The 10,971-nt window shown below is 34.3% G+C and overlaps 3 protein-coding genes across 5 annotated transcripts; 2 read left to right on the top strand and 1 right to left on the bottom strand.

Annotated features, from left to right (window-relative positions):
• The first annotated feature begins 108 nt into the window (after nt 1–108).
• Nucleotides 109–1,178, top strand: LOC145726236 (uncharacterized). The gene is made up of 2 exons (XM_081975241.1): nt 109–278; nt 336–1,178. Exons 1-2 carry the CDS (start codon nt 182–184, stop codon nt 827–829), a joined length of 591 nt encoding a protein of 196 aa, XP_081831367.1. The 5' UTR covers nt 109–181; the 3' UTR covers nt 830–1,178.
• An 18-nt stretch (nt 1,179–1,196) lies between these two features.
• On the top strand, nt 1,197–6,836 carry LOC145726235 (zinc finger CCHC-type and RNA-binding motif-containing protein 1-like). Of its 2 annotated transcripts, XM_081975240.1 has the most exons (7): nt 1,197–1,331; nt 2,001–2,112; nt 2,176–2,247; nt 2,301–2,447; nt 2,526–2,612; nt 2,666–2,818; nt 6,817–6,836. In XM_081975240.1, exons 1-6 carry the CDS (start codon nt 1,219–1,221, stop codon nt 2,792–2,794), a joined length of 660 nt encoding a protein of 219 aa, XP_081831366.1. In that variant the 5' UTR covers nt 1,197–1,218; the 3' UTR covers nt 2,795–2,818; nt 6,817–6,836. The 2 variants fall into 2 exon arrangements, with proteins under 2 accessions (XP_081831366.1, XP_081831365.1); XM_081975239.1 differs by lacking the exon at nt 6,817–6,836 and having other exon boundaries at nt 2,666–2,955.
• LOC145726224 (uncharacterized) lies at nt 2,900–5,896 on the bottom strand. Of its 2 annotated transcripts, none has more exons than XM_081975224.1 (7): nt 5,756–5,896; nt 5,149–5,700; nt 4,970–5,094; nt 4,740–4,918; nt 4,561–4,679; nt 3,380–3,541; nt 2,900–3,323 (listed from the first exon to the last, which is right to left on the bottom strand). In XM_081975224.1, the coding sequence occupies exons 2-7, from the start codon at nt 5,698–5,700 to the stop codon at nt 3,000–3,002; spliced, it is 1,461 nt and encodes a 486-aa protein (XP_081831350.1). In that variant the 5' UTR covers nt 5,756–5,896; the 3' UTR covers nt 2,900–2,999. The 2 variants fall into 2 exon arrangements, with proteins under 2 accessions (XP_081831350.1, XP_081831351.1); XM_081975225.1 differs by having other exon boundaries at nt 4,740–4,909.
• Nucleotides 6,837–10,971: the final 4,135 nt, after the last annotated feature.

The following is a 10,971-nucleotide window of genomic DNA, read 5'->3' as shown; positions in this document are numbered from 1 at the left end:
TAATTTAACAAAACAGTGTTTTGGTCAACTGTCAAATTGCGTCATCGTGACGTCCATACAGCGTCAAAACGAACGGAGCCAACAACATCAACAAATAATTATAGGTTATGTAAGTGACACACAGTTGAAAGAGATCACTTCCACAGACAAAAATTCAAATTTCTCTGTATTTCATAAAAATATGTCGTCCGACAGTTCAGAAGATGAAAACTTAGACCTACTTGCAGAGTCTGTAGACGTTACGTTTCTAAACGAATCAATGTTTAGTCAGAAAGTCGGTAAGAACACTAACTTCACATTTTTATTTTTATTTTAATATTTTTATGCCTTTTTAGAAAGTCAAGTTCCGCATGTAGAAGAAGTAAACCAAGTCCTCCCTTCTCTGCGTCGAAACCAGGATGAAGATGATCAGTTTAACCTGTTTAGAGTCACTCCTCAGTTCCAAGCCCATGTTGCCAAACACTTGTCTAAACTCCTGGAAGAAAAACTTCAAAAAGTTATGACAACCGTAAATGGTTCAAACGACAGTCCTCCTCTAAAAAAAAACCGCAAAACTGGGATAAAATTATTGAAAAGTTCTGTAAAGTTCGTGCGAGTATCTAATGATGACCACAACACTGGTACAGTGCAGCCTAAAGTAACAAAACCGAAAAGAAAACTTTCTGAAGAAATTAGTCAGGCAGATCTTGAGATTGTAGCTGTTGATCCTGAAGATATACTGAGTCAAAAAGATACAGAGTACTGGTCAAAGCGTACTAAGGCCCCAGTTTTTCACTACAAGGTTAGCAATAAGGGTTTCTTAGTTGAAATTGAGCCCCCATTTAAGTGATCACTTTTTTGAGTATTTATACCTGAAATGTTAGAAATATTTGTCATTGAAATGGGAGGTTTAATTTGGTCACTATACTGAGAAAAAGGATTTTCAATAGAAAACACTGTGATGAACCGTTTACAAAACTTCTTCAATCCAAAATCCAATACAGGGAAATCCAGTATCAACATCTGTATCAACTCTTTCCTTAACTAAACAGACACGTGATTTCTACTATTGTGTGGTATAGGACGCGTCATGTGACTGGAGACTGTCATCTGTCCAAAAATCTGATCTAACCTCAATTTTTGTTTTTGTTTACTTAATTTTTGTGTTATTGTTGAATTTATAAACATTTAACTTGTAATTTGTCTATATTACTCTACTTTAAAAAGCATTTTACTAAAATGAGTGGAGGACTAGTGCCTAGTAAAAGCACAGTGTACATATCAAATTTACCATTTGATCTGAAAAACAATGATTTACATAAAGTATTCGAAAAACATGGAAAAATTGTTAGGTGAGTATTTAAAACTGTTAAACATTTTGAGAGTTGATGAATGGAGCATTATGCTACATTCATCAGTATAGCCAAAAGCCTGAGCTCATAAACAATAGGATAGAATAGTAATTGTTTCAGTTTGTTATTAAAAGAAACACCATTTTATGGAGTAGATTATTAGGAACAAAATTCTTGTTTTCTTATAAATTTGCATTGAGGACAGCTTTGTGAACTATTTTTTTAATGAATATAATTACAGAAAATTATGAAGGAAAGTTTAATATATAAAAAGGCTTTTACTAGTTTTTATATAAATGTTAATAAAATACTATTTTGATAAAAAAAACAGTGTGATTTCAATAGTTCTAGAAAACTGACAGAACACCTGAGAAACCTGAGTTACTCTGCCAATCTCTTATTTGAAAAATAAGCTCCTGTTTCTGTACACTCTGGTACAGTTTCAAGTTAGTAAGCAGCTTGTAACATTTTTATTTTAAAATTGAAGTAAAAAAACTAATTCATGTAATTTTATTGATGAGATATTTAGGGATTTCTCCTAAGAAGATTAGAGCACTAATCATAAAGTTTTTAAACCAAGTTATTGTGTTATTTTGAACTAGTTGAAAACATACATTATCATCGTTAATTTTAAATTGAAAAACTCCAACATATTTTTTGAAAATGCAGAATAACAGTTGTAAAAGATCGCGTGACTCGTAAAAGTAAGGGAGTTGCTTTTATCTTATTTTTAAAACCTGAAGATGCCAAAGCCTGTGTCCAAGAAACCAATCTTAAAGAGGTGAGATATACTAAAATCAGTGAAAAACTATAGACATTAATAAACTTATTTTGTATGTCCCAGATGTTTGGTAGAACTTTAAAGGCTAGCATCGCTAAAGATAACGGTCGGGCGGCTGAATTTATTCGAAGAAGAGTAAGTAGTGTAAATTTCTGAAATTTTGTTTAATGGTTTTCAATGTTATGAAGGAATATCCTGATAAAACTAAGTGTTATGAATGCGGCGAGGAGGGACATTTAAGCTACAAATGCGAGAAAAATTTACTGGGCGAACGGGACCCTCCACCTAAAAAGCCTAGAAACAGAAAGAAGAAAGCTATGAAAGAGCTTACAGAGGTATTACTATGTTTAATAGAGATAATATGTGATATTTGTGAACTTTATGAAACATTGACATATTTTCACTTTTAAAAGGAAGAAAAACAATATTTTGACAGTTCTGATGAGGATGTTAGGCCACCTCCAGACGAGGAAAGTTTGAGTGCCGTCATTAGAGATGAGGTAAAGTTGTAACTTTTCAGAATTGTAATTTGGTTCTTAATGATTAGTTCTAGCAAGAGAAACGAGAGTTAGAGGAATATCGTTACAAAGTGGCCACTGGAGAGTATGAAATAGGAGAGTCGGCTCCCAGAAAGAAGATTAAAAAAAGCGCTTATTTCAGTGATGAAGAGGAAAGTGACTGAGTTATTTAAATTTAGTTCAGAAGGGTGAGTATTTGTTTGCTGAAACCAATTTAAAGATACCAATTATTGTTGATGAAATCATTCTGGTTTAAATAACTATTATGGTTTTACAAATGTGGAAATGTTTTATTCTTAAAAAAATATACCTAGTATCAACATTTTTTTTACATTTATACATATCACAAAACACTATCTTTCTCTTGTCCTATCGTCCTTTCCGGATTTTATTCATTTCAATTTTATTCTTCAAGTCTTGTTTCACATTCACTGAGACGTACGCCGTCACATTCATAGTGGAATACGTGTGATCATCGGGTGAGTTGGTGTAAACCGGCTCGATTTTGATCGCCTTTTGCCTGCTCGGATCCAAAAACTTCCTCACTGCCGCATTGGAAATGATCACGTCTTCTTGACTCTTCTTTTTGATTTGCATCTGCTCTTCGTGAGTATGGTTTTTAACGTGTTTTCTTAAACTACTCGGATCGGTGTATTTTTTGAAGCAGCCTTGCACTTGACATGCGTAAGGTTTCTATTTAAAAATAAAGTTAGAACCTAGTTATTAAAATATGCAGAGTGCAAACTTACGGTATCAAAGTGAGTTCTTTGGTGTTTGGCTCTGTCAGAGCTGTTTGAAAAGCATTTCATACAACCGGAGAACTGACAGAGGTAAGGACGTTCCCCAGTGTGGCTGCGTTGGTGGATTTTCAAGTTTTCCAGCCTGGAAAATGCTTTGTGACATCCTTTAAACTGAAACAAAAAGTGTTTGTCTAAATATTTGTTTGATGTCATGGGTATTTTAAATGTAAATAATATAAAATGATTTTTCAGTAGATTTTTAATTTTGGAAGCATTACTGCATAAACCATTTATTACTACTTTATTTTTTTCTTAAAGTATTTAATGAAATTGAAAGCCCTATACAGGGTGACATGACCATGGATCGCAGCGGTTCGTGATGGACCACGGTGTATAGTTTATCCCCAAAATGCAAATCTTACATGTGTCATTAGCAAACACTTTAATTTTTATAGAAAATTAATAGTAAAATTACTGATCAGGTAGCAACTCACAATTTTATTACTTTTTTATTCCTCAAACAAGAATGAACAGGTCGAAATACTTCTCATCTGATACATACTCTTACAGTGACATATGCACAAGTAATAAATTTTCATATGCACACATTATTTGCCGGTACAAAGAGCAAAATGACATTTGCATCTAACAGTACACATGTTAAAAGTTGCACATGTGGCATTGTTTTTATTTTCACAAAAACTTTGAATTTCACATCGACTTGAACAACCGCAGAACCGCTATAATTCGATACTTTTGTTTGGCTACAGACGATTTAATTCTAAATGAGAAAAACACGGAAGCTGTCAACAATTAACTTCACTTTTTTTTTGTCAATTCTGAGCTGGTTGGGTTGACTTACTTAGATGTGGTGGAATTAAATTTCCATTGTGGGTAAACCATCTGGCGGTTTTTTTTTTCAATTAGTGTAAAATGTGAGAATTGTTGTTTAATAAAAGGAAAAACTGAGGCTCTACTGGAAAAGGGGTCACGGCCCGTTAACCTAAAGCCTGCTAGTTTATTTTTTCTAAAAAAGGTGTCAAACGACAGTGTTTAATAAACTAAGAATATTGAGTCTAGGGAGCGTGTTATTCTGTTTACATAATTCGGCGTGTTCCACAGGAGCCATTTGTTTTCTTTACCCGTTTTTTCTTGTTAATTATCGTAAACATTAATACTTTTACACTTACCGGACATTTATTCGGCTTTTCTCCGCTATGAACTCTCATGTGGATTAGTAATTTGTACCTGGCATTGAATGGTTTGGTTTTCCTAGGACATTGCTCCCAGTAACAGGTAAATTCATCTCCTGACAAGTTTTTTTTATGTATTATTTAAATATGAAAGTGTTTTTTTTTGTAGTAGGTACCTCTTTTGACTTCCACGTGGAACTTTTCTATGTGGCCAACCAGACTGTCCTGGCTGTAACACTTGTGATAGCACTGTTGCCACTTGCACTGGTACTCGTTTGGTCCTTCTTCCTCTTTAAACCCAGCTCGATTGTCTTCACTAGGTGTTCGATGGTTGGTGTAAAAATTGCTGCTGGAACTATTTTGAAATAAGTGGAAAGTTCAATTATTAGTTGTAAGTTGCATTTACCTGAGTAGGGGATCGTCGTTTAACAAAGCATCAGATTGGGGTAGAACCATGTGGTTTACTTCTAAGTCTTGTGGATTGATCACCTCACCAAGCAAATGTCCGAACTCGCTTTTGTTGTCCGAATCCTACAATAAAAAACTGGTTATGTCTGCCGGATTATTTGTGAAACTTAAACATACATTTTTTAAATATCCCATGTCATTCTCAGGCACATTTCTAACGTAACAGTTGAAGTCAAAGTTGGTTTTGGTGATGGTAGCCACAGGTGGGAGGGTCTGATCGAACGTGGTCCAGTCGCTAATATCCAAAGAGCCGTCACTCAATCCTTCAATATCCTCAAAGTCGTCTTTGCTGCTTATTGGAGGAGTAACGAAAAAATTGGAGAACTCATGCACAGACTGGCACTCCGATGATGTGGTGAAGGTTTCAGTGTCGAAATCGGTTACAGTAGTGGAGTCAGAAAAGGAGTCTCTGACGTTCTGATCAAAGTCTTCGACGAAGTCGTTGAAATCAAAGTCAATATCCTGAGGGCTGGTTTGGGAATCCTCAGAGATGAGGTAGTCAATTAAATAGTCATCTGCGTTGGTGTCTTCATTGAAGGAGCTTGTTGGTAGTGTAAAGTTATCAGACTTGGATATGGACTGGGCTTCATAAAAGGCCAAATTAAACTTCTCCATAAGTTCTGACTGGTAGAATTCGGGGGTTGATTCTGATACTGGAGTCAGCAACATCTATCTCACCAACTTTGATTGAAAAACACATTTCAAAAACGAAAAAAAAACTTACCTTATTGACACTTCACACACAGAACTCACTCACAAATAAAAAAAAAATTAAAAACGACAAAATAAAAAAAAACAACAAACAAAACACGTTGTAACTAGTTCATGATTGTTTGAGATGATACAATTGGATAGAGATGTGTCTCATTAAAAAGGCGCTTCTCAATTAAGCCGTTAAGGCTAAGTGTTGTCTTTAAGCCCTGGATGACTTCGGAAACGCTCGGTGTTAAGTCGGGAATTGGACCAATAACAGGGATTCCTTCAGGACCTCTTATTCGTTGCCTTTAAGGCACCTGTTTTACACGAGACTGTCTAGCTCGTTGCTTACAGAGACTGTAATTAATATTAACCACATTATTTGATAAAATAACGTATTGCATAAATCGTCGAACTCGTTGACCCCCCATTGGTAATATTATAGTTTGTCTTATGCAATTATCAACGTTTTAAATTTAGAAAACAAATTAACCGTGACGTTAATAAGTGTGAATAAGAAATAACAAACAGTTGACAGATATATGAGTCTGAGGGCTTACAGGTGCGGTTGTTAACGTTTAACTTCTGGATCTGTCATCCCTAATTTATGGCCTCAGTTTAGTAATTCGGTCGTGTCCCGTTACAATTTCCATTTGGTGTTTAAAAAAATGAGTTATTAAAAAAAAATAAGCTGGTGTGAAAAGTCCATAATATGGACAGTTAATTGTCGTTTTTGACAGTTGGTTCTAATAAATAATTCACACAAAAAACTCTTAATGTTCGTTACTGTGTTATCAATCAATACAGTGTCAGAAAACGAAAGTTGTCTTCGTAAATGCTATAGTTTAATAGTCAGCTACAAAATATATTATGTTTTACTTTGTAATCAACACATGGATCATATAGAATTGCGAAAAATTACTGGCTTAACAACAATTTTCATCATAAAATATTTAGTACATAAATATGCTTAAAGTAATTAATTTTGGAGATATTGAACAAAGCTGATGAAATTCTGAAAGAAAACTTTGTAGATATTTAAGAATTATCGCTGTTGAACTATTTTTTTGACTCGTGTGTCATTTTCAGAGTATGCGAAAAATCAAACAAATTTAAAATGACGTAACAATGTATTAGGGAGGACAAATAAAGGAGCAAACGTAAGTTTTTTCATAACCAACTTTGAGGATTCATTACTTTTCTAGACCGTTTTACTACAACAGAAAACATCATTCTGTTTGTGTTATTTCAACTTTTCTGTCTCTTTTTGTTATTCAGTTTATTTAGTTGTCTAAGTTGTTTGTTATACTATATTGAACGTTATATCCTATTTATGTACAGGGTCATAATTTGATCACTCTATCGTTGACTCACCCTGTACTTCGTCAATGTCGTTCCATTGATTTTGACCATAAAATACAGAATACAGGACTGGAGGGAGGAAGGTCATTAGTTTGACTAGAGGCATAATATGTAATTTTTGACTTTAGATTTGGACACTTTTATATGTTGCATTTTAGCTAAAAGTTGGCTATTATGATTTTAAAATCTACCAGGATGGTACGGGTAGTAACTTTCATCTGCTGGGTCACCCTGTTTATGTAAATATTACATAGGTACATACTACATAATTACCAATGTGTGATCCATCTACCATCCTGACCTAATAGAGACATAAATTTGTGTGTCGTCTGTCATAAGTGAACCGAAACCAGATTTTGTGTTAGCTTAATTACTTTTAAACAGCTTAAACGATTTCTAATAGTCGTGAAAAATATGTATTTGTCAGTACTTCGTAATAAATCAAACTATCTTGAAAAAAATTGCAGAAAATTAATTACATTATAGTACTGATATCAAGATAGGCAAAAGGTTTGGTTAGTAAGGTTTTGCTTTCTTCAAAATTAAACTTATTGAATTCCCTTTTGTGAGCTATTTAAATTAATTATTTTTGACATGGTTTGAACCACGGATGTAAAATTTCCGGAAAATTAAATTTAAGGAAATGTTTCCAGAAAATTTTTGGTAATTTTCCGGAAAAATTGGAAAATCTGAAAATTCAAAAATAATTAGTTTTGCACATTTTTGTCGTATTAGCTTGAAGGTATTTAGGCAGTTGAGGTTAATTTAGAAAATAACAAATTTTCACTTACAATTTCTTGACAATTCTAGTTTTTCAATTTTTCAAGGTCAAACAGTGCATGGTACCAAAAAAGTGTATAGAAGGTCAAACTTGCATCCCATCGAGTAGTGCATTTGTGGTAAAAACTTCAGATTTCTAGCCTGAAACGTTCGTGAGATATTGAGCAAAAACAGCAAAACACGAGAGTCAACTTTGACGCCCTCTAGCGGCTAAACTGGGCAACTTAGTCATGCCCGCTCATCATCACGTGATAGCCCCCGTTCATTAGCTTTTTTTGTTATACGGTGTGTTTATACAGGGTGTTTCAAATAAGCGTGTTATGGACGATTTTCGGGAAACGTGCACGGAATTTTAATCTAAATTAGAGATTTTTTGGGCCTACTATACTAACGGCGACCATTTTGGATTTTCTTGAATCAAAGTGATTTTTTTAATTATTTTGAACTTGGGAAACACAAATCTGACGTACATTTTGCTCTAACTGGCACCGTTTCGGAGATGACCTGGAAATTATGTCAATTTTGACACTTTAGGGCGTGGCACCCTTGCAAAATGACATTTTGACAAATGACACTTTGCGTCATTTTTGTACTATTATTATTACTGAAAGTATCTAACCAGTTCAGGCTAATTTTGAAAATAAGAAATTTTCTAAAAAAAATCAGAAGGTATCACCCTTGAAAATTCTTGACAATTCTTCTTTTTAATTTTTCAAGGTCAAACGGTGCATGGTACGAAAAAAGTGTATAGAAGCTAAAAGTTGCATCCAATCGAGGTGCATTTGTGGTAAAAAAAAATTTCCGACCTCTAACCTAAAAGGTTCCCGAGATATTGAGCAAAAACAGCAAAAAACGAGAGTCGACTTTGACGCCCTCTAGTGGTTAAACGGGGCAACTTAGCCGGGCCCGCTCAACGTCACGTGATAGCCCCGTTCTTTAGCTTTTTTTGTTATACGGTGTGTTTATACAGGGTGTTTCAAATAAGCGTGTTATGGACGATTTTCGGGAAACGTGCACGGAATTTTAATCTAAATTAGAGATTTTTTGGGCCTACTATACTAACGGCGACCATTTTGGATTTTCTTGAATCAAAGTGATTTTTTAAAACTATTTTGAACTTGGGAAACACAAATCTGACGTACATTTTGCTCTAACTGGCACCGTTTCGGAGATGACCTGGAAATTATGTCAATTTTGACACTTTAGGGCGTGGCACCCTTGCAAAATGACATTTTGATAAATGACACTTTGCGTCATTTTTGTACTATTATTATTACTGAAAGTATCTAACCAGTTCAGGCTAATTTTAAAAATAAGAAATTTTCTAAAAAAAATCAGAATATAACCCTTGAAAATTCTTGACAATTCTACTTTTTAATTTTTCAAGTTCAAACGGTGCATGGTACGAAAAAAGTGTATAGAAGCTAAAAGTTGCATCCAATCGAGGTGCATTTGTGGTAAAAAAAAATTTCCGACCTCTAACCTAAAAGGTTCCCGAGATATTGAGCAAAAACAGCAAAAAACGAGAGTCGACTTTGACGCCCTCTAGTGGTTAAACGGGGCAACTTAGCCGTGCCCGCTGCACGTCACGTGATAGCCACGTTCATTAGCTTTCTTTTCTTATACGGCGTGTTTATAGAGGGTGTTTCAAATAAGCGAGTTATGGACGATTTTCTGGAAAAGTGCACCAAAATTTCGCTCAAATTGGGAATTTCTGCTTTCGAGGAGGGTGGTCAAAGTAAGGCTGCTAGAGCAAAAACAATTGAATATCGATACAGACATTTTACATCAAGTAGGCCTAGAATTTGACGTAGATTCCAAAAAACGAATAAAAAATTGTAAGTTTGGTTTGTTGCTCACATTTGGGACACCCTGTAAGTATATGCAAATATCTACAAGACTCATATTTTTTTTTTATAAAATGAAAATTAAACAAGCTACAGGGATGTTAAAAATTCATTCAATCACCCTGTAAACTACTTCATTGTATTGTCAATAACTCGGTTATTTTAACAATTATATGGTGGTTCAATATACCAATTTGTAGACCTTGAAATTCTCTTTTGACCACCCTGTATAGCCTTTTTGCCTAAAACGTCGAATAAGTGAGTTATTTACTGTTACAACTGAGTTGTTTGATTTTGACAGTTTTCACTGTGACAGCCTCTAACTCTGTTATTTTGACAGTTACAGGGTGGTTCAATATACCAATTTGTAGCCCTTGAAATTGTCTTTTGATCACCCTGTATACCATATAGTATAGTAGAAATGTCACGCTACCAAAAGATTAAAGCTTTTATACCGGGAATGTTAGGAAATTTAAGAATAATTATTTTTTTAAAATTCTCAATATTATTTTGAAAAGTGTTGAGGTTAGGTATACAACATTTTTCAGAAAGTTTCCGGTAATTTTCCGGGAAAAATTGGAAAATCTAAAAATTCAAAAATAATTAGTTTTTTAATTAATTGTACAACAATCCGATATCAATTCAAATAAAGTTTAATGTACTTTTAAGCTTAATTTAAGTGCGGGTCAGACTGTGACAGTACAGGTGAAAAAAGTCACACTCTAAACTACACTTAACTTAAGCTATGCTTAAAGTACGACAGTGCAAATGGGGGTTAGATGTCTTAAATTATCTCATTAGAATGCATGATAAGCTTGACAATAACAATGACAAGTTTGACAGTTGTTTTCCCTATCAAGGAAAATTTGTATTTAAGCATGAAGGAATTTTCCGGTAAATTTCCAAAATTCTCTGGTCTGAACCAATCTGCCTTTCTGTCTGAGCAATTTTCCCTAAAAAAAACTTCAAGTGTCAAATTATAAAAATGACATTCCTCCACCAAGAAGTACCAGAGGATGGTATTTTCAGAAAAAATTTAAACACGGTTCGAATGCAAAAAAAAAACCGTTCAGCCGCCCTTTGAAATTCCTGAAACCCGAAACCCTTGAAAGCCTGGACTGCTACTTCAATCTATTAATGTCAATAATTTTCCAGATGACAACCGGGTCTTAATTTCTGTTTACTTTTTATCAAAAACTACTCAACACCATTCCTCGACAATTTTTTTGTCCGAGTGCGGAAAAAACTCCCTCTC

Source organism: Ips typographus, linkage group LG3 (assembly GCF_016097725.1).
Source record: "Ips typographus isolate SLU linkage group LG3, UJ_Ityp_2.0, whole genome shotgun sequence".
Lineage (NCBI taxonomy): Eukaryota > Metazoa > Arthropoda > Insecta > Coleoptera > Curculionidae > Ips > Ips typographus.
The sequence above is the reverse complement of the archived record's forward strand: the minus strand, read 5'-3'. Positions and strand labels throughout refer to the sequence as shown.